At 44.7% G+C, this 23,684-nt stretch overlaps 4 protein-coding genes across 7 annotated transcripts in view; 3 read left to right on the top strand and 1 right to left on the bottom strand.

Annotated features, from left to right (window-relative positions):
* The first annotated feature begins 4,013 nt into the window (after positions 1-4,013).
* LOC1271338 (GTP-binding protein 128up) lies at positions 4,014-5,717 on the top strand. Its single transcript, XM_310117.5, has 4 exons — positions 4,014-4,219; positions 4,361-5,196; positions 5,272-5,394; positions 5,487-5,717. The coding sequence occupies exons 1-4, from the start codon at positions 4,178-4,180 to the stop codon at positions 5,587-5,589; spliced, it is 1,104 nt and encodes a 367-aa protein (XP_310117.3). The 5' UTR covers positions 4,014-4,177; the 3' UTR covers positions 5,590-5,717.
* A 2,528-nt stretch (positions 5,718-8,245) lies between these two features.
* On the bottom strand, positions 8,246-10,483 carry LOC1271337 (uncharacterized). Its single transcript, XM_061660478.1, is given in 3 exon segments — positions 8,246-9,245; positions 9,248-9,616; positions 9,722-10,483. Coding segments are annotated over 3 exon segments (1,611 nt in total). The 5' UTR covers positions 9,964-10,483.
* Positions 10,484-10,581: 98 nt separating this feature from the next.
* LOC1271336 (GTPase Era, mitochondrial) lies at positions 10,582-12,502 on the top strand. Its single transcript, XM_061660476.1, has 2 exons — positions 10,582-11,145; positions 11,224-12,502. Exons 1-2 carry the CDS (start codon positions 10,894-10,896, stop codon positions 12,145-12,147), a joined length of 1,176 nt encoding a protein of 391 aa, XP_061516460.1. The 5' UTR covers positions 10,582-10,893; the 3' UTR covers positions 12,148-12,502.
* A 1,291-nt stretch (positions 12,503-13,793) lies between these two features.
* Positions 13,794-23,684, top strand: part of LOC4397708 (sodium-dependent serotonin transporter) — a 55,397-nt gene continuing 45,506 nt past the window's right edge. The window contains exons 1-2 of one of the 4 annotated variants that reach the window (XM_061660473.1): positions 13,794-13,934; positions 15,261-15,795. The gene's annotated coding sequence lies outside the window, so the exon portion shown is untranslated. Of the gene's footprint in view, positions 13,935-13,976; positions 14,099-14,980; positions 15,796-23,684 lie in introns of those variants that run through there. The other 3 variants (XM_061660472.1, XM_061660474.1, XM_061660475.1) reach the window with 3 other exon arrangements.

Genomic DNA, 23,684 nt, shown 5'->3' with positions numbered 1-23,684 from the left:
TAAAGTCGAGTGAAAATAGGATCAAGCCGTGTTAAAAGAATACTTTTAATGTATCCCGACAATTTCCATGGTCATGCGCGTCAAATGGCACGGTTGGAACGCGAACATACTGCGACGCGAATGCGTTTTGTTGGGCAACCGGAACCGGACCCCGGGTAAGAGAACATTAAGCTGTGCGGTCTAAGGAAAAGTGTCCTTAATATGTTCCTTTTGTCTATGTTTTAGATGACCACTGGTGTACGAAGCAAGTTTAGGCCCTATGGAAGTGAACGATAAGTTACAATCATTATAAACTGTGGATTGCGAACCGCTTATTATGTTTGTGTACACATTTTTTACAGACAAATTTCTCCCGATGAGTTCTAGTGTGGAGAACAGTGCGTAGACCAAAAGCAGCGATGAAGATTGTAAATTGTATTCATACGGGGTATTATTATATTATTTAACAACACACCTTAAACCGAAATGCGTTCTGTGCACGCCCATTGCCAATGTAATGGACACCGAATCGACGGTAATCGTAGGGGTACAGCAGTTGTACCTGGTAAGAATAGTATTTATAAGCATCTTGTTGTTTGATAAAGTTCTTACCCTATGCATTGCTCTTGTTATAGCCACATTCAGCAATTCATATTGCCACACTATAGCCAAGGAGAGATTTATACTGCATGTCGTCATGCGTGGTAAGCGCATGGTATGGGGAACCGCTTTTGCTGCGTGTGTCTGCAAGTTGCATCAGATTCTTTGGCAAGTGACGAAGTCATAAAAAGTAGGTTATTAGTAATTAGTAATATTTGGGTACAATACATATTACTTAATACTTTTACTATTTATTTTATACAGGAATCTGGTAGCGCGTTTGGAATCAGCTTAAGGTGCACAATCCCAAAGTAATGAACAATTCATGTCCGTTAGGATGGTGCATATTGCGAGCCATAGACGAATGCACTGTTTCCGCTCCATATTCTACACCTTATGTGCCCTATGATGCATATGTTGCTGCGTTAGGGATCATGTAGCGAGCCTATGGTGCTCTCCTGTACAAATAGTGATCTTTAGCGAAACGGTCTCAACAACCAGTCCATGCATATACATGCCTCACGGTGTACGCAATCTTTGCAAACAAGACTGCAACTCCAAAAACAAGTTTTTCTGTCGCATACTTACTCCTCTTAAAATTATGTTTTTTTTTTTTTAAATATGAGCCCCACATAATACCAAGACAATTGCTACTTAATATGTTTTCGGATTGTGAATGCAAATATAGAGCTTTTGGATTTTAAGTTCGGTATATTCTTCTTCTGAGTTCATGTTTTGTAATAATTTAATTCATTTTTATACAGTTCACCAAACGGACACACCTAAACTAATACTACTAACAAACTATAATGAATTCTTCATAATTCAATTTAACCAAAACCTATACTACTATTTACAACTATGCTAACTATACTATACTAATTTTAAAAAAATATGACAAGAAACTACATATCTACTATTTACAAATTCAAATCCAAATTCAGATCTTCGTGATCTTCAAAAGCTTCAACATCTGCTAAGTTCAGGTGATGTTCTTCGTTTTCTTCTTCGGCTTCTTCGTTCTCAGGAACGCGTGCTGCGGCGTAGCGCAATTTCAAAATAAAATATTTTTTTATAAATCCTTCCTTCACTACCATGTCGTCCGTGCTACCAACTTTTGCCATTAGTGATACAATGTTAGGATAATTTTTTAGCGGTATTTTCCCGTTCTTGGCTGTCCACCTGCAGGAAGGCATGAACGTCTTTGAAAAAAGCAAGTCCCTTGCTTGGTTCAACCGCTTCATTGAATACGGCGACATCACCTCACATTTGAGCCACGACACACAGTGCCGCATATACTCCTTGTCAGCCAACTTCCGCTCCATGTTGTCGAGTTCGTCCTTCGATCTGATGGGTTGCAGCGTAAACTCGTCCGGCAAAGACCTCGCACACCCCTCCTTGTCGGCACACACCGCTGCTCTGATCCGGTTCACAACCACCTCCGTCGTCAATACTGTCTTACGGATGACGGGGATCTCCTTATTCAGAGTTGCGCTGTGTGCCTGGAGGGTGTTTTCGATATCGTCAAACCGTCGTTTTACGTATTGAAATAGGTGCGATATTTGCTGCCGCACATCAGTCGAAGGATCGACACCAGGATAGTCAGTGGCGGTGACTGTGGCTCGGGGTGGAGTAGAGACGGGATCTGTGCGATTGGAAGCCGTACCCAAATGAGTAGCGGTTGACCGTAGAGGACTAGCTGCCTTCGAACGTCGAATTACCCCCGACCGGTTCTTGCTGGTGGATGGGACAGGTGATACAGCAGGAACTGGCTGGTTATCGTAGCGGACTGACGAAGCGACCGCTGATGCCCGCCGGATTGGCGTTTCAACGATGGCATTTCGCTGCACTGCCGATGCAACAGTGGCACTCCGCTGCACCGCCGCTGTAGCTGTAGTACTACGCTGCACCGCCGCTGTAGAGGTAGCACTACGCTTCACTGCCCATGCAACGATGGCACTCCGCTGCACCGCCGCTGTAGCGGTAGCACTGTGCTGCACCGCCGCTGTACCGGTAGCACTACGCTGCACCGCCGCTGTAGTGGTAGCACTGCGCTTCACTGCCGATGCAACGGTAGCACTACGCTGCACCGCCGCTGTAGAGGTAGCACTGCGAATCACTGCCGATGCAACGGTGGCACTCCGCTGCACCGCCGATGTAGTGGTAGCACTGCGCTTCATTGCCGATGCAACGGTGGCACTCCGCTGCACCGCTGATGCAAAGGTGGCACCTCGCCGAACAGGTGCAAACGACGACCCCGTTGTTAAGATGGCTGGAGAGGCCGGGAAAGTTGAGGGGACAACTGTGGTCAGCTCGCTAACCGATACTGCGTCCCGGACATCGGTTGTATGGTTGGTGTTGATATGAGGACCACGTAGTCCCATTATTTTTCTCGGAGGACCGTTTGAATGTTCCAGGTGAAATGGCACAGCTGGTCGAAGGGCGGTAGCGCGTTGGACACTGCTTGCTACCATGGTGCTGGTAGCCCATGTTAACGTTCCACATGTAGCCGCTGTGGCGACTGTGGTGATTGTTCTTGCCACGGTTGTGGTTGTGGCAATGCCGCTGGTGGTGATTTCGGATACCGCCCCCGGATATGATATATTAGAAATTTTCTTCATACCCGCGTCGGACAGACGATATACGCCTGTCGGAATAGGGACATCGTCGTCACTAGACTCCTTTCGTACCGGAAACATTTTGCTGAAACAATGCAACAACGCAAAACTTAAGTAAGGTTTATGCGCATCCATGATTACCGCGGTCAATTGGTAACATCGGAACCGGCATGGAACATACTTCACGGACAGCAGTTCAATACCAGCAATCAATCGTCCAGCGGCATATAAGCAAAAAATAATGATAAATAAATACTTACCACAACTAAAACACGCCTTACTAACACGAATTTAACAAATCACTCCGCGGAGGAAAATACATGTGATTCGATGGAGGCACACAGACAGAATGAGGAGATGCAAGGATGGTGTGTACAGTGTTGGCGCCAAATAAAGGAATCGGTGGTGTGGGTGAAGAGAAATATGAGGGCAACGGTAAAAAACAAATACGTACGATACACACAACTGTGTGTAAATATATTTTTTGGCCGTTATATATTTTTCAATACATTTGCAAATTTGGATCTACCTACACAAATGCATTCCCACGCATTCGAATTGCCAGAAAGAGATAGATATATACTTTGCCCTCTCGCTCGGCACGCAGCCATGAGCTCGAAAAAGTACACAGCCAGTGTCAAAAGGGCTGAAGTTTGACATCCAAATTTGAGTATAATTTGATCAAAATCCGATTCAAAAACCGAGCTCAAAAACTGCTCGATTTTGCGCAGCGGGAATTAAAAAAAAGCAAACAAAGTTTGAATCCTGGGGACCTTACGTCAAGTGACGAATTGTCAAAATGCTTCAGATTGCACAACCTGATATTTTTAATCCACCTTGAACGTACACGATCGCACACACCACGATATTTCGCCGGAAAATTACAGAATTTGTGTGCTGCTGCGTGCCACTTCTATCTATGATTTATCTCGTTCGTTCAATTATTTGACCAACTCCGAGCTGCTGCAAGAGCGTGCAAGATGAGTACGATTCTGGAAAAGATTGCTCAAATCGAGTCGGAGGTAAGGCAACAATACGCTGGACACGTCCGGCACTTGTGGAACCCATCCATCCCACCCACCGAACTGCGCTCGAGGTTATGATGATTTGTTATGTTTTTGTGTGTGTGTTTTTCGGTCCGGCGGTACCGTCTCAATCCGTAGATGGCTCGTACCCAACGTAACAAGGCTACGGCGGGACATTTGGGCTTGCTGAAGGCACGGTTGGCCAAGCTGCGGCGCGAGCTCATCACTCCCAAGGGTGGCGGCGGTGCATCGGAACAGGGTTTCGAAGTTTCCAAAACCGGTGACGCCCGGGTCGGCTTTGTTGGGTTTCCCTCGGTGGGCAAATCGACCCTGCTGTCCAATCTGGCCGGTGTCTACTCGGAGGTGGCTGCATACGAGTTCACCACGCTGACGACCGTGCCGGGCTGTATCAAGTACAAGGGCGCCAAGATACAGCTGCTGGATTTGCCCGGAATCATCGAAGGTGCGAAGGATGGTAAGGGTCGCGGTCGGCAGGTAATTGCGGTGGCACGTACCTGCAATCTGATTTTCATGGTGCTGGACGTGCTGAAACCGCTCACGCACAAGAAGCTGCTCGAGCACGAGTTGGAAGGGTTCGGGCTGCGGCTGAACAAGCAGCCGCCGAACATTTCCTACCGCCGGAAGGACAAGGGCGGAGTGAACCTGAACGCCACCGTAGCACAGTCGGAGCTGGACCTGGACACGGTGAAGACGATTCTGGGCGAGTACAAGATTCATAATGCGGACATTACGCTGAAGTACGATGCGACGGCGGACGATCTGATCGACGTGATCGAGGGCAACCGCATTTACATCCCGTGCATCTATCTGCTGAACAAGATCGATCAGATTTCGATCGAGGAGCTGGACGTCATCTATAAAATCCCGCACTGCGTACCAATCTCTGCCCATCACCACTGGAACTTTGACGATTTGCTCGATATGATGTGGCAGTATCTGAAGCTGGTGCGAATGTAAGTGGTCATTAATGGCGTGAAAGTGGTAAAAATTTGGTGCTTACACACTATTATTGTGTTTCTTTTTTACAGCTATACCAAACCGAAGGGCCAGCTGCCGGACTACAGCTCACCGATTGTGCTGCACCACGAGCATACTACCGTGGAAAGTTTCTGTAACAAGCTTCACCGAACGATTGCGAAAGAATTTAAATAGTAAGTAAAGCCGTTTTATTTTTAATTAAAAAAGAGACATCATTTATTTGGGGCTTTTTTTGCTCTCTTTCTCTCTCTCCCACTTCGAACAGTGCACTTGTGTGGGGTTCGTCCGTCAAGCATCAACCGCAAAAGGTCGGTATCGATCACGTGCTGAACGATGAGGATGTGGTGCAGATTGTAAAGAAGGTTTAAGGCAGCTGATATATCGTGTTGAAAATGGGGCAATCAGCAGACGACACACCATCCCCGACTGTCCGTCGATCGGTTTGAAAAAAAACAAAAGAACGTGCGCAAATAATTATGAACGTTGATCGCTTTAATACGCCTTTTACAAGGATTATCCTCTTTTATACACCGAAATGAAGCGAAAAACACGAACAGTGCTGTTAGTGAAATGGTATGTAGTCTGCAATGTAATTTATTTAATGTTCTGTGCATCTTTTAATAGTTAGTCTACGTCGTACGTGGCCTTATCTAATTATCCGGTGCTGCCGTAGTGCTACGGAATCGTCCCAGGTAACGGTTGCGCAGTTCCGGGTTGAATAGACCGCGTCGATTGAGCACAGTGCGCGAGTTTGCCGTTGTTCTGCGCTGCGGTTCGGTCGTCGTTGGACGGGACATCCGTCGTTTCCCTGCTCCAAAACGCACCATTCGACCGTGTGTCCTTGGAGCGGGTGTGGTAGTGGTCGTGGTGGAGGTACTGGTGGTAGTTGTGGTACTATCCATCGTAACATCACTCTGCTCGGTAGTACTTTCGTCACCGGATTGATCAGTCACAGTGGTTAACTGTTCCTCCAAGCAGCACTGTTCACAATCACTCTCCTCCAACCCATCACTGTTCACTGTGGGACAATTCACGTTCGCACACCGGCAGCCACTACGGTACACGTGATCAGTACGCTCCGTTGGCGCCAGTTCATCCACCATCTCAGCAACCGTTACGGGAGCCGCTGTTTCGTTTTCCTCCTCTCCTGCCACATCCTCACAATGGCCACACGTTGCCAACAAACCAAGCGCTAACAAGAATAGTAACCGATAGGACCGCCGCTGCATTTCGTTTTTCGATTGGGCACACGAATGGCTCGTGCGTGCACTGTCGCGTGCTATTAAATATAAGACAACTTAACATACGACGAGGTACATCATCATCATCACCCGATGTGATGTGTTCTTCTCCCCCCCTCGGGACAAAAGGGGAAACAGGTTCTGCGTTTGGGGTGGTAAAGTGCAAAAGGGATTCCTGTTTTCTTCTGCTCGAGGCCAGCAGGAAAATCGGCGATAGGTTCAAGGCCATCAATGGTGCTCTGCGAAGACGATATCGTCTTCGCGGTGAAACACGTTGCACACCAATTGTAACCGATGCACAGGGAGAGAGAGGGACAGAGCGAGAGAGAAAACATGCAATTTTATCATCGGTCCCAACCCACCGAGCCCATCACTCGGGGAGGCAGAAATGGGATTTTGTTGCGATTGCGAGATATGAATGATGGAAGATTAACACATTCGTCTTGCTTTACTTACGCGTGCGCGCGGGTCTCGTTCGTGTGCTGGGGACATTTCCGGCAACATCGTTACGATTCGTTTTGCACGCTTGTTAAACGGTTGTTTGGATTGTTTTTTCTTTGGCTGAAGTTCAGGTTTGCATGTGCAAAAATCGATTTAATTAACTGGGTGGCAACCTCTCCTCCTCTACGACATGAGCAGGCAATTATAGAAATGTATCTTTTTTCAATTTCCATTCTTACACAAAGTGCAAATAATTAAGCAATGCGATGAGTAATAATGCTCTTAAAGCTGCAGTGAAATCTAGACAAGAGAGGTGTTTTATAATTTTCTTTTAATTTTTTTTTTTAATTATCTCCTTTATCCATTTGGAATGTTATACTTGTCTTTTCATACTTTGTTGTTAATGTGTTCGTGTTGCTGCTAAATCTTGGTAATATATTCGTTTTTAATTTACCATTAAAAAGCTAATACTTATATCTTTTCTTTTTTTCGCTTATTTTGCTGTTCAATTGTCACTGCTATTTAGCCATTCGTTTGGGCTTGAAATCAATACATAGCCAATGAAAGCTGGATCGTTCTCATGATACAGTCGTCAACTCGAACGACGATGTAACAAAACATGCCCCCGTGATGGGTCCGAGCCCCGAATGGACCATTCCCCCATACGTTGAATAATTAAGTGGATTTGATTTATTTATACGCCATCGCCCTGAACTTCCACACGTCATTTGAAGAAGGATCGAGAAAATTCGACCGACCTTCTAATAACCTCTTCTCTCCACATTTCATCATGTATGTAATAATCTAAAAATCGATAGATACAGCAATTGCAAGTTTGATTTCTTTCAAAAACAAATCGCATTTTTTGTACGCATCGTTTTGTTGTGGTTTGGGTGAAAGAAATGATTTTATTTCTTTTTTTCTTCTATATATTAATTTATGATCTTTGCACATCTGCCCTTTCAAGTTAACGCTCATTTTAACGATTTTAATTGGGTAAAATAAAGAAATGCTTTAAATCATTAACAAATCATTAAACTATCAGAAAGATTGACAAGCTTTGTATGTGATGCTGAGAACTTAGTGCAATTATTCTACCAGAGAGATCCTTAAACTTTTAAACAATGGTACAATCTACGGCTCCGCTTACGTTCCTACACTTAGTTACGTGTACAGCGTTACACTGTAGCCCTTCTCTTCTATCTATATAAATAAGCATTAGAACGAACGAAAACAACGCTAATATTAAACGGTAACTGACTTTACACTTTGTACATGGGGGTGGGGGACAATATAACAAAACAGTTCGACAGGGCATCGATTACGGGCGGGGGGACGACGCTCACTCCAGAATCGGAAACAGTGGGTCCAAGTTCCAGAATGTGTTGAAATCGTCGCACAACTCGTAATCGAGTGACATCGTGCTGGGATCGGTGGGCGATATCTTATCGCAAGCAATCGAGGCGGGTGTTGGCGATCCGACCGATTCGTACCCGGCATCGGACACGCTCGAGAACCCACCGGGACTCTTGAGCGGTTGGGGTGCGATCGGGGACAGCAGATCCTGCAGCGGCGAAGGTGGCCTGATCGTGATCGGTGCAAGTGGGCAGAATGGTTCCGACGGGAGGGCCGACGTTGGACAGTTTTCTTCCATCAGGATCTCCACCTGCTGCTGCTGCTGCTGCTCCTGCTGATCTACCAGAACTAACTCCTCGCTTAATGCTACGGCCTCACCGTCCTCCATGCAGGTGACTGTCGTCGTTTCGCTGACCTGTTCCTGATCTCCCGCCAGTACAATGGTAATGCAGTTCGTTTCGTTGTCGTACGTGCCGTAGAGTGTATCACTGCAGCCGTTCGGTAGGATTGGGGCGGGTTGGTGGTGCTGCAGGGTTGTCGCAATCGACCCTTCCAGCTCATCCCGCTCTCTCTTGGGCTGAATAGTCACTACCGGTGGATGTGCTGGTGCTGCTGCTGCATCGGAGTGCTCGTAAAACGGCGACTTGCTGTAGTTGTGCGTGGTCAGTATTAGGCGATTTCCCGTAGGGGTCTCCGGTCGACCGGATTCCATGAGTTCTGCTGCGGGCCCCACCACTGATCCAGACAGGCGCTGGCCGGTGCGGTCGCCTTCGGCATTAGCCGGGCGGCCTGCTCGATCAATGTCTTCCAGGTCTGCGCCGACACCTGCGAGCAGGCTTTCGGCAAGCTCTTCGAGCTGGGACACGTCGAAATCTTCGAACATGTCTTGTAGAGCAGGCAGATGGCAATGATCTTCCAGAGGGCTGCCAGCCGCGGGTCGCTGTTCGCCGTCGAGGGGAGTGTCGTTTGCGCTTCCGCCGGACCGCACTTGTACAGTCCCTGCTGCTGAGGGCATCGTGGGGATGCTGCTGATCCCGTTTGGCGCCCGGCAGTAACGCAACCCACACTACCCTTGACGACGTCATCTTCCTGCGGTTCCTGCTTCACCTTCTGGTCTTGGTGCTGCTGCTGCTGCTGCAATTCCTGTGCCAGCAAGCGCTTCTGCAGATCCTCGAACCGTCGCTCCAGGTCTAGATACTTGTCGTACATCGAGCTCTTCTCCGTGTCCAGTGCGCTGCACCGGTTTTGCAGCTGCTCGATCTGTTCCGACTGTTCCTGGATCGTCTTTTCCATTTCTTCCATTTTGGCCTTCTTCCGGTCGCGCGACGTCTGGGCTGCGACACGGTTTTTCAACTTTCTGGTATGGGGAAACAGAGTGAGAAATAATTGGAAAGTGAGAAAGTGATAAATAAGGATAGGTGAGAGGGGGAAAATCGTGCGGAAGTGATGCTGGGACACTTACTTCCGTTGAATCTTCTCCTCCCAGGTGAGATGATCGAGGCGGCGCTTCTTGCCGCGTACGATAAACTCATCCATCGAGGAGGATTCGTCGTCGGAGGCCACCGACGACGGAGCAACCGAGGCGGGCCGTTTGGCCAACGGTTTGACCGGTGTTATGCTGGTCGGCGGTTTGGCCACCACCGCCGGAGCCACGTTAATGGGGATGTACTTGGTCGGTACGGTGATAAAGATTGGGGTAGCCATGATGGTGGTGGGTGGTGATGATGACGATGTTCTAGAATTTTCACCCTGCGAGTCCAGGGGGTGGTGCCACGTTGGCGCACCGAAAGAGATGAATCCAAAGGTGATGTGATGATACAAATCACGGAAAGTAGGACACTTTGAACCGTGAGATACGTTTTCCGCTTTACACCATCATCCTGCCATCGTTTCTTCTGCTTCCACTTTTATAAAAATTGCGTTCCTTTACTGAATGGCTTTCTTTGTTTGTGTAGAACCTGACTCACTCACTGGAGGTCACTCGCACTTTTCACTTCTTTTCCGTTGGCTTGCTTGAATGGATGTGCTGGAAACCGCACACCATGCCGTTGCTTTTCTTTTATACCGTTTGCCTCTCCTTTTGCTCGAGGAACCCGCGAAGGGCGCTAGGAGGAAAAGTTTTCTGATGAAACAACCATGCAAGCGTTGCACTAGTGTGAATGGGCTACTGCAAAGTGTAGGGAATTCCACCCCATCAAGATGCGCATTTTGTGGGCCTCGTATGTGGTCGCTTCTGATTGGTGGAATGCCGCAGTGCTGCCAGCACGGTAGTGTGTCGTTTATTTCGTTTGTTTAATTTCGATATTATTATCTTTTGATGAGATTAGTGCATTTGAAGTATTTTTTAAATCATTTAATTTCTTTTTTAGGATCAAAATCAATGTTCACCGTCTCTCACAGCGTTATTTTTGAGCTATAATAAATAATCCGTTAAAACATTAAAAATTTTGTTCGATCTGGCAGCACGGAACGGCACAATTTTATAAATTGAGCAATCTGGCAACCGTGCCACCGCTGGTTGACAGCTGTCGCCTGTGACATAACAAAATACGAAAATTAAAATCACAACAAAGGACGAAAGTTGCAGCGTTTTTTGCGCCGACCGGTCGCGTTTTTCTTCATCCTTTCGTCGTAATGCACGACATTGGGATGGCTTTGCTGTTGCTGCGAAGAATCCGTATCGGTCCAGCACCATTCCTGGGCCTGCAGCACTGCCAGCGGTGCTTTAGTGCTCGGTTGTCAGAGAATGTAAGCAACGAGAGTGGAACCGAGCAGTCGAACACACCAGCCGACAGCAATAGCGCGGAACGGCTCATCAAAGTGGCCATCGTGGGAATGCCAAATGCTGGCAAAAGTACACTGATTAATCGATTGATAGATCAACGAGTAAGTTCTGGAGGGAAGAGTTATTCCTTTCATGAGATTGTTACTAAGCTGGCATGTTTCCCTTTTTCCCTCCCACAGGTCTGTCCCGTGTCGGCCAAGGTGCACACCACGCGGAAGGCCTCGAAGGCTATCCACAGCAAAGTAAACTCGCAAGCAATCCTGTTCGACACACCGGGGCTCGTCGGTAGCCGGGAAATTAAGAAGCACCAGCTGGACACACAGTTTGTGTCTGCGTGCCGGCATGCCATCCAACATTCGGCCCTAATCGGTGTTGTGCACGATGTGTCGAACTCGTGGACACGCCACGCGCTCAGCCCGGTGCTGTTGCGTGTGCTGGAAGAGTACGCCCACATACCGAGCTTTCTGATACTGAACAAAATCGATACGTTGAAATCGAAGCGCATCCTGCTGGACATTGTGCGAAACCTGACGTGCGATCAGCTGGCAAGCATCCGGAACTACGGTCCGCCAACTAGGCGCCGGAAGAGCAGGGATGCTGGCGCTGAAGAGAAGGCACCAAGCGACGGTCTGGAGGGGAAAGAGATTACATCTCCATCGCGGGTGGAAGGATGGCCCCATTTCACGGAAATATTTATGGTCTCCGCCATGACCGGCGATGGGCTGCGGGAGGTAATGTCGTTCATACACGCGAACGCGAAACAGCAGCCGTGGGAACATCTGCCGGACGAGCACACGGACCAGCCGCCGGAACAGCTGATCGTGCAGAGCGTTCGGGCCCGGTTGCTCGATTTTATGCCACAGGAGATACCGTACCTGCTGCAGACGGAGCTGGAGTACTATGAGGTGGTGGGGGGTCGGATACTGGCCAGCACCATCGTTACCTGCCCGAACGACCGGATAGCTCGGCTGGTGTGCGGCGAAACGAACGGGAAGCTGCGCCAAATCAACGAACAGGTAACGTCGGATCTGATCGAAACGTTCGGCATGCCCGTGCTGCTCACGATAACGACAAGGGTGCGCAACAAAGAGTCGAAATCATAAACAGAGCTGCCCTGGGGTGGGGGTGAGTTTGTGTTTATGATGTGGTTGCTTTGTGGTTTTCGGTTCACTTAGAAGAGGGAGTTTGTACGCTAATGGTGGGGTGGCGTTTGCAGGTTTGCAAGTTCACTTAAATGAGAAATGCATTAAAGTGAAGCAACTTTGTGACCGTTCGTTTTTGCCTGTGTTTGTGGCTAACTAATAACTGCACAAGTCTTCACTTTGATGGGTTTTTTATTTAAAATGAACTGCTGAAGCCTACGACGTTACTATTGATGTTGTAATGCGCCCACGGCGTTCCAACCACATGGTCAATAAAACTAAGGAACTGCTTAAAAGCAGGATGTAGATGTTAAAATAACCTTTGATGCAGAAACATTTTTAATTACAAACAAAAAAATCAAATATTGAGAAAAAAGAATAATTTCCATGCCCATACCCTTTTAAACGCAATTGGGGGCGCATTCGGTCCACTATTTAACAAACGTCGACTCTCTAGCCCCCTCCCCCCTCCCCTCCTCCATTTAACGCATTAAAGGAGTCCGGTTGATCCCGTACTTGTGCACGCACCGCCCGGATAAACTGTTTACCCAATAGAGGCGACTCAACGATTTTCAGGAAATCCCTCTTCAGTCGGCGCGCTTCCTCAACATAGCCAGAAAAAAAGGTACGCAAACACTCATGCGTGAAAATTTACGCTAAACCGGAGTGTACTCCACAACGCAGACTGGCAGCTGGCGGGGGACAGTGTCATCTCGCGCATGCAATTTGCTCAGACCCATCTTGAAGTGTTTTACTGCTCATCCATCCAGCATTATGCCAAGCTCGGAAAGTGGGGACCGGGTCACAGGGTCGTTAAATCCATCCCGGCGCCAAACCGAAACGGAACACCCAAAGCTGCAAACCGTGTGGTTGTATCGAACATTTCAAACCACACGGGATACGGATTTCAGAGCCTCAAAACTACCCCTTACCCGCTTGCAACGCGAACGCTCTGCAAAAAAGGGAAAACCCTGACATTCGTTTGCTTTAAAATGTAGGGCTTTAGCATCCCTAATAAGCTCACCCTGTAGGGCGGGTTTGTTGTTGTTTTTGCTCTGATTTTCCACATAAATCGAACATTCAGACCCGAGCGCGCGCGCTCTCCAACAACAGGACACAGTGTGGGGGATGTGTAAAGCGCATTGAAGTCGAAACAAAAACGGTCGACCGTCGCCAGCAGTCGAGCGTTCGTTCTGGTGACCCTTTTTTGCTGCGTGTGTAATAGCGCCCTGCTTACGGTCAAGTGCGTTCCAGCGTCCAGCATGGGCTATGCTACCTTGTCGGGATTTTTTTTGCTTGCAAGAACCATACACCGTGTTCGATCCTTGCCATGCGGTGCGCTGGCTATCATCGGGACTTCAAAAAGCTTTCGTCGAAAAATCAAATCCAACCCTGTCTGCCCATAACATCGGCTTGACTGACCATGTGCCTTTGCTTCAAGCGCAACAGGCGTCTGCGTTCGCGCCATTCCCGAGCGTACGCAACGGTCGGGCGCAAAGGTCTCCGAACGCAAAAACGACCACGCCGACCACGACTACGACGACGGACGATGTTGATGATGATGATGATGCTGTTGCTGCTGTTGATGACGGTTGTTTGCCCGTATCGGAATGAATGGGGGGCTTACCCGATGGGATGGTTGGCGCTGCCTTTTAAGAGTGCCGTTCGGTGCCGGTGGTGCTTCAGTCTGTTCGCAACGGTTCGAGCAGCAGGTCGCAAACGCGTCAGCAACTGTTACGCACGAACAGGTACCCCACAACCCGAGTGTCCTTTTAGTGCTGTTTCCGGATCCGGCATGGTTAGCAGCTGCCGGAAGGAACATTCTTGTGCTCAGTGCTGTTTTGGGACTCAACCGAACAGGTTGCCAGTGACAGAAGCAGCGGACTTTGGATGAAATCGTGTGATTTTGAGTGTGATTTTATTAGTTGAATTGTTTAGTTTGTGGTTTGATACAGAGATAAAAAAGAATTTCAAGTGACTTTATACAATTTTTGTGAAGCTCATACGGTAGAATAGTGATACAAGCCGAGAGAAAGATAGTGAATGTTTTATACATTGAGAAATCGTTAGATTTTAGAATTTGGAACCCAACATTCTTAGTTCCTTCTTCTAAGGGCTCTTTTTGATGTATGTAATAGCTCATAATTTATTTTTTCGTTAGGTTAAGCTAGATTAAATTAACAAAAGGCAAAAGCCTTACATTGTTTAACCCTAAATGGAAAAGCTAAACTATCTCTTGACAAATTTGAACTTGGCGATGAAAAGCGATGGCGCTAAGTCTCGCCATCTCTTATCTTATAATTATATAAAATATTTAAAATAAACAAATTTAATAATAATATAGTATTTGGAAGCTTTTTAAGTTCAATTGTAAAATTTGAGGCTTTAAAATTCTTTTATTTTTTTTAATTCATCAAATTACCTAGTGAGAATATCAGATTCTTCTCTTTAAATTCTATTAATTGTACTTTTGCTCGGTTGTGCTTGTTTTCAAGTTATTTTATTATATTTTTACTTAATTTCTTTTGATTATTTATCCGTTTTTATACAAACGGGATTATAATTCATCTTTTATAAATTATATGTTGTTTTATTTGACTATTTGATCTGCCGACGGCATTTTCATGCTAGTTTACACGTTTTTAAGCATTGATTTAAACAAATTGCTATTCCGAAGACCTTTTTTGCTGTTTTGTTTTATCTTCTTGTCATATTTATTACTTGTTTAGCTTTCTTTAAATTTTAAACCAATTAGTCATACATACTTTCTTTTTCGGTGTGTTAACACTTCTAGCGCGTGCTTTCATAATCGCGTCCTGATAGTGGCTGATAGGGGTCGACAGGGGATATAGATAGGTTTACCAGTTGAGTTTCGCGGTACTTAAAGTGTCCACGCAAACGATTGTCAAACAGTAGCGAACTTGAAACTTACTCTCCTAATGCGTGGTTCGTTGTGACAAAACGGCGTGCGTGCCGAGGCAACACTATTTTTCTTCTGTTCCAATGTGTTCAACGCGTTCCGCCGGTGCTAACGTGTAGATGTGTTTCTTTTCTTTTCATTCCGTGTATCTCAGTATGAACAATGTTAGTGCACCTATGAGCCGGGTAATGTGGTAGGGATCGTTTCGCCGGAAAAGAGTATGTGGATTGGTAACCCCAGCCACGGTGGATCGCAGATAGACCTGGAAGGACAGCAGTTTAGCGTGTGGAACTGAAAATGGGTTTGGCCTTTTTTTCGGCCTGTCGTCGGTTTCGGTGTTGGATCGGGGCGTAAAAATTGGTGCAAATAGTGCGAGTGTGGTGATTAAGTGGTGATTAATTTGTTGACGCAAGTGTGCAAAAATAACCATTTTGGTTCCACGCCGGACCGGCCAGAAGAGTACAACAGCAAAGGAATCCTTCCGAACGCGCAGACGGCGGTAGGAGGAGAGACACTTGTTGGTCGCCCGATCAACAAACGGCCCCAGACATATTAGGGGTGTGTTGTCTTTGAGGTTTTGTGGCTCTGTTGGTGCGGTAGCGGGGACAAACCCATCGGACCTGGAGCATCGGAAGACTTCGGCTGGCAGAGACGAATGTGTCGTGGCTCTTAGCAACTTTCAATTAATGGTATGTTTGTTTTTTGATAATTAGAATTCAAACGCTCCTTCACTGTTCATGTCTTTTAGAAACGGTTGTTTTAGCGACACATTGTTTTATTTGCACTAATTAAAACATAGCCATTCGCTTCTCTGCACGGTGCAAGAACCGAAGAAGCCAGTTTGAAGTGAATTACTTTTGCAAACAGCTCTAATTGCATGTTAAACATATCGCAAACCTTTTCGGTTCCGTAGCAAATGAACTGAAACTGATAAAACATTTTAAAACATTTACATTATACTCACACGCGCGTGCGAGCGTTAATTGTCACTTGACAAAATTAGTTTGCCGTCGGTTGGCGGTGGCCAGTTGCTCAGGGTGTTGAAGATTTCGCATTTTTCTAATTAACACACACATGGCATGTAAATATCGACATGCTTTTTTTGTTGTTGTGCAGATTGTACTGTGCGCGTTCGGATCGTTTACTAAATTGGATAAATTGGTTTGGTGAGAAATGGACACATACACAAAAAAAGAAGAAATGCTACGATTTGGCACGATCGTTACGACCGTTGAAGAAATTTGGACTGATCAAATCGTTTTTAATTGCAACTTTATTAAACGTTTCTGTTAATTGCACTGTGAACCAGTTTGAATGTTGAGATAAATGTGGATTTATGCTGCTGATAGTGGCTGCGGTGCTTTGGAATGTGAGATTCGGTCTTTTAGACTATCTTTAAATTGTTTTATTTTCTATCAACGGTTCATTGAATGTGAATCAGTTCGGAACGATGGAATTTTGGGGTAAATGGATAAAATTAATTCTAAAGGGATGCTAGAAAATGTAGAAATGTAAAGATGTCTAGAACGCTTATCATAAAATTTTATAATGGAAATGTTTTGTCCCCGAAAGTTAAGCTTTACATTCATAAACAAATAATTTATAACATCGATTAAAAAAAAAGTCCCAGTTGAATGTTTTTCAATTGCAAATATATCAGTACATTACATTAATTTTTTATAGATAACGGTGAAAAAAGTAATAAAGACAATATTGCTGACGCATATCAATTTATGTAATGTAATATTTTATTGATCAACGAATGATCATCAACGATCTGTCCAGTGATATGTAATAATTGGTTTTAAATAAAAAAATATATGACAAACACGATAAAATGCAAACAAAACTTGAAACATTAAAAAAGAGCATTGGAAGCAGCATAAAATAACCTAAGTTAACATAAGCGTAACAATAAAAGACACATTTTATTAGTAGGCTTGTTGTACGTAGATTACTCACGCAGTTATTGTTAGCAAATTAGATAAACAATAGACATAACCATGAAACATTTATCGACCATTATCCAAAGACAAATCAGATTTAATTATTTGGTTAATGAATATTTTCTCTTAGTTCTTTCTGTGTTCCATACAGAATTCCATGTTCTGTTATACAGAATTCTAGTTTGAGATCGAGTTGGATTTACTAATGCTAAGGAATGTATGTTTCTTTTTAAGTAATGTTTGGGTAATACAAAAATAGTGATAATTTTCTTGAAACGGTTCATATTTCAGTGTCTAATAAATCAGTAAAAAATCCAATTGGATGTATACGAAATATTTAAAAAATATACGTCTATTTCCTTTGCCTTTGCCTAAGGGTTTGGCATAATTCAAATAACGTTTAAATTTAGTTCAAAAGCATTATCATAATCAATTATCTTACCACATATTCATGAAAAATGCATTACATAAAACTATAGAGATTTGTTGTTGAACATCATAACATTTTGCAATAATTAATATGTATTTTTTGTACTACTTGTGGTGGTCGAAAATTGTGTGTACCATATAGCATGGTGTGTAACGTAGGCAAATCAAAACGAATTCAATCCTTCAAACTTCATACGTTCGATAGGAAAGACTAACTAAAATTTTTAAATGTTTTTGATTGAAACTCTTTGAGCACACATTCAATAATTACAATGCATGAAAAACTGGAAAAGATGGAAACCTTACTATACAGTTACTCTGTATCGAGTTTCTAGTAAACGCAATCAGTAAGATGTATCTGTTAGTTGGATTTGGTAATTGTTAATTATTGAAAGATAAATAATTATCTACTGTGTTGTAAGCAGTAACAAGCAACTAATGCACAATGTAGAATGAAGATAATAATTTAATTAAATAATTAGTCTTCAGAAAATAGAATCATCTGAATCTAAGAAGAAACATGAAGGAGGTTATTATAACACTGAAGTAATGCAAAACCGCTTCTAATTTTCCACTATTTTTTATTCACAAAGTACGACACGGCAGTATTACATGAAAAAATCAGCCACATGCATCAGAAAGTAGCTGAAAAATGTTCAAGCTAAAAGCCATAGGAAAACCATAGCCAAAGGTATTTGTTTCGATCACAACTCATCTGCTTTCGTTTCGTTTAATATACTGTCTGAACATTTCAACGTTTAAGCCTTTTAACAGTTGCAAGAATTAACAGGGAGCTCTTACTAGTCTTCCCATTGTGCTATTTCATCCTTTAATGTCCATGTCTGTGTAGAACAAAAGCAACGTGTCTTAAGTGCATATTTCAGCGGACATCAATCATTTCTAGGCGCCGACGTGACGAAACTGATTCACCATCAAATTACTTTGCATTCACCACAGTTCAGTCATGGCCGATCCGTGCTAACCTAATCAAAAGCTGTCACCAAAAAACAATTGGACAAGATTTGACCTTTCGTTCGTCACTTGACTGACTGACTGAGTGACTGACTGACTGAGTGATGTGAATGAAGACTCGCGAAATACTTTAAGCATCGCAGATTCATTAATCGGTTTCGGGTGGTTGTTGTTGCTAGTTAGAATGGGTATTCAAATTCCTGTGCTGCGGGAGAGGACAATAGCTGCTGGATGGAGCCCAGGGCAACAACTCGACACTAATTGATTTATTTTGATATATTTGACGCCAATAAATGATTGGCCATGATATGGTTGGTGTAATAGGAATAAAAAGAAGACATTAGTATGATCACTTTCCTTGGGCATATCGGCAGTTTAATTCCAAAAAAATCCCTGCTTTTCATGGTAATACACTACCGGAACATGCGTGTCTATCGGTTCAATTTCCCCGCTAACCAGTTCCGTACGAAAGCTACCACTTCCAATGCCAAGGACACACTTCCTGTATACTTCCTGCGCGCCATTTCGATCGTATCGCACCTTCGAACCGCCGGGCTGGTTGCAAAATTGCATTCGATAGTTAATCACCTTCAAAACTTTCGTTCCCGCCCCGATTCGTTAGACAACTAGCTTGTTCCGGCGTGCCGAGAACTAGAGACTGTGGCGGCGGAAGTTATTCCACCGAACGGAGCAGCACGGTGTGGAAGGTTTTGTCTTATCTTGCCTCGAACCCGACGATCGAGCATAACGTGTGCGAGAATCTTCCACCAATCATCGGCTGCAACAATTGTTGCCAACGTGGCCACCTGCAGAACCAGGACCTAGGCTAAGCGTCTGACCGTACCTCCGTGTGGCCGGATGTTTCAGGAGTCGATTTTCTCTCAATGGTATAGTTTATCGATTTCATGTAATTCATTTTCCAGTCCCATTGCCATTGCCGTAACCCAATTATGGTAGGCCATCTTCGTTACAGTGTGTTCGTACCGTGTGCCGGGCGGGTTTTGTCGCAGCCTGCAATTACCCGGCACAGTGTTTGTACTGGGACGGCAATAAAGGGCAACAACAGCAGCCGTGAACACAATCCGGGGGTTTTCTTCCCCACCGTTCCCTGCTCGGTAAGGGAGCTTGGTTGGGCAGACGGCAATAAACCATTGCTGGTTCCGGTTCCGGCTCCGAACGCAAATGACTTTTATTATAATGTGTGTATGTGCAACACTGCGGTGAATTTCTATGGCCCGTTTAACGGATGTTAGAATACCTCAAGGGAGGTACGTCTAATGGCGACGATGCTATTGGATGTAATTTATACGCTTTTTTATCATCGGTTAAGGTGTTGGATGGGTGTCTTTAAAAGGGCTGTTGTTATGCTGAAAATGGACAAACCTTCGCCAGCGTCCATTAATGATACCGGGATTGATTTACAACGCTTCACATTTGTTCTAAACTTTGATCTCAAAACCAGCACTAATGTTCTTCGCTACTCATCGCTCTGTACATTGCTATACTCATGCTCATTCTTGCTGGCAAGGTTTAGATTACATTAATCTACTCCTTTATTATCCTCTCTGTGTGTTTGTCTCTATCGCTCCTTCGGTCTCTCTTTGTTTCTCGCGGAACTTCATTCCACTTCCTAGCAATGCAATGCGGCGATGGACGTAAGTAGGAAAAAGTGTTATTTCAGAAGGATGTAATAAGCGTGAGCCTTAAATTACGATCCGGGTTTAATTTGAAATCTCACTTTTCTTCGTTCTACGCAAATCTTAAAGAAACGAGTTATCCCTGGAACGAATAATAGTATCACGAGTATAAAAAAGGTGAAATTATGTAAAGAACGTTTGAATTGGGAGCAAATGTGTTGGAGCATCGTTTTATTTGCATTGCATTAGTTTAAAACGTATCTTCTCAGGCACAGACTTATAGCGAAACAGCTTGAATGTTTTGGAACGAAACCAAAATATTAAGTTTGGTTTAAACGTTATGCATTGCTGTTCATCATTGAATTTTGATTATCTAAGCGCGCTAATCCTTGCAGTAATCCTATAACAAATTTTACAAAAAGGTTCTCATTTTCAATCTCTCACTATAGAGCGTTACTTTTTCACTCTATAGTGAGACGTTGTTGGTTAGTGAGTTGATGTTAGGTGCGGATAACTTGGATGGTTTTTGTACCGTGTTGGTTTTCTTGCACACTTCGGCGCACATAGCGATTCATCGATGTAGGCGTTGGGCAAAAGACGACAAACCATAAACAAACATACGTATATGAAGTTGTGTAAGGCCGCAAATACACGACGCGAAAAAAAATTGTCGAAGGGAATGTCCCAGAATCCTTGGTTATTGTAGGACGTGGACGTGAACCACTTTGCTCACCGACAAATCAGGATCAGTACACCGTCGAAGACTCCAAATAGAATTGGCTGCAGCAAGCTGTCGAGAACCTCAAAGCGCTACGATTTATTAATCAGTACCTGTGCGAAAAGACGCCGCGGAAGGCGCTGACGATGTTTCCGAGTATGCCGCATTTAGCCAACTTTGAGCAGATACAGCCAGACCTGCTACAATGCGCCATATCCGCTGCAGAAATATTTTCCCTGGTGAACGTGAAGCACTCTTATGCTTTCGATGTGCTAGACAACATATTATTGTAGTAAACGTGAACCGATTGATCAACGAACTACAAACGGTGTAAGATGTAATTACCGCAGCAGTGGACAGCTACGGGTTGACAGAACAATCATCCGAGAGGAGACACATACTGGACAAATATTTTTCCTTGATGGTCCTGGTGGCACTGTGAACCCGTTTCTGCTCGAAACTATTTTTGCGTACACGCGAACTTGCTGGACGCTGGAACAGTTCCTATAACATCCGTGTACAGTTAGCACAGGCTGAATTGATGAAACAGGCATCACGGATCGTATGGAACGAGACATCCACGAGCAGCCGCTATGCTCTAGAAGCTCGCGCCTTGGATCGCGTCCTGCAGGATGTTATGGGTAATCGCCAAACGTTCGGTAATAAGGTGCTTCTACTATTTGGTGATTTCCGAAGGATACTGCCAATCATCCCGCGTGATATTAATGACCAGGTCCTGCAGCAGTGCATCCGACTCAACATGCTGTTGGGAAAATTTAGGGTATTGCGTGTGCGGGAAAACATGCGTATGCAGACAGCCCAGACTGTTCAAGATGCTGAAGAGCCGAAAGAGTTCGCAAAATTTCTGCTCCGTATTTCCGTACGGCATATGATATTCCCGGGTTTCGATTAGGCGTATGCCAAGATACCACGGGACTTGATATTACCTGGAACATATGATCCAAAAGGTAAAGCAAATTTATCGCAAACAGTGTGAATTTGGATAAAATTATTTATTCCAACAGGTACACCACCCATAATTTAATTTGTAGTACATTAAATAGAAGAAAATAATATAAGCAAAGAACAAAATTTGTTTAAAAAGGATCCAAAAACGAAATGATTGAATGATGTAAAGTTCTTATATACCGCCCAATAAACGTTGCGTAGCCCTGTAACCGGGCCATTTTAACTAGTCCTATAACAAAATTTACAAAAAGGTTCTCATTTTCAATCTCTCACTATAGAGCGTTACTTTTTCACTCCATAGTGAGACGATGTAGGTTAGTGAGTTGATGATAGGTGCGGATAGCTTGGATGATTTTTGTACCGTGTTGGTTCCTTCCACACTTCGGTGCACATAGCGATTCATCGATGTAGGCGTTGGACGAAAAACGACAACCATGGTTTTGTCCAACTAACAGACGAAAATTGCCCAAACGTATGTGAAGTTGTGTAATATTTATGAAGTGATCTAAATAACATAAAGATTAAATAAATACAGGTAAGCTTAGGTATAATGAATTGCAGCAGCTTCCGTGATATGGTACGGGTAACCAGTGGATCGCACGCTGCCGCCAGACTGATATCGTTATTGGCCGCCTGGTGTACTGTTGTTGTCCGGATTAATTCAGGACGACACCAAAATATTCAAGACCTTACATGAAGCAGTCTCATTTCAAATGCTCAATCACTGCGTCACCTTACTTACTTACTTATCCGGCGCTACAACCGCTTTGCGGTCTTGGCCTGCCTCAGGAGTGTCCGAAACCGCTCACGGTCTCGCGCCTTCGTCTGCCAGTCCGTTATCCCGGCCTTAATTGCGGACGCCTCCACGCCATCTTTCCACCTCAATTTGGGCCTACCAAACTACACTGCGTCACCTATTCGCCCTTATATTGGTGGAGGAAATGTCACATTATCCTCTCTTATTGTAGAACGCAAACGTGAATCACTTTTGTGAAGATTTACACTCAAACATCAAAATCAAAAATCAATACCAGTACACCGTCAAAGACTCCGAACAGAATCAGATACTGCGAACTTTCGAGAACCTCAAAGCGCTGCGACTCATTGATTAATATCTGTGCGAAATGAAGCCGCGGAAGGCGCTGACGATATTTCCGACCATGCTGCATTTAGACGACTTTGTGCAGATACTGCCAGACTTGCTACAATGCGCCTTATTCGCAGCCGAAATACTTTCCCTGGTGGATGCGGAGCACTCTTATGCTATCGATGAGCTGGAAAACATATTAGTAAACGTGAACCGATTGAACAACGAACAAGGAACGGAGTGCGATGAAATTACCGCAGCAGTGGTCAGCTACGATTTGACAGAACAATCCAGCGGAGAGGAGACACACAATGGACAGGTTTTTTCCTTGATTGACCAGGTGGCATCGGAAATCCGGTTATGCTCGAAACTATTCTTGCATTCAATCGCAAATTGCAATTGCAGTGGCATCGAGTGGAATTGCTACGCTGCTGCTAACCATGGAAAGCACGCTAAAACATTCAAGCTATCACTCACCTTGAACGCTCACAGTTCCTATAATATCCGTGTACAGTAAAGGTCTGCAGCAGTGTATTCAGCGGAGCATGATTTGGGGCAAATTTAGGGTATTGCGTTTGCGGGAAAACATGCGTGTGCAGACAGCCCAGACTGTTCAACATACTGAAGAGCGGAAAGAGTTCGAGAATTTCTGCTCTGCATCGGCGAGAGTCATACGACGTACGGCATAAGACATTCTCGGGGTTCGGTAAGGCATATGTCAAGATACCACGGGACTCTTTATATTACTTGGAACATCTGATCCGAAAGGTTACGTAAATTTATCGCAAACAAAGTGAATTTTGATACATAAATTATGTAT

Source organism: Anopheles gambiae, chromosome 3 (genome assembly GCF_943734735.2).
Source record: "Anopheles gambiae chromosome 3, idAnoGambNW_F1_1, whole genome shotgun sequence".
NCBI classification, from domain to species: Eukaryota; Metazoa; Arthropoda; class Insecta; order Diptera; family Culicidae; genus Anopheles; species Anopheles gambiae.
The sequence above is the reverse complement of the archived record's forward strand: the minus strand, read 5'-3'. Positions and strand labels throughout refer to the sequence as shown.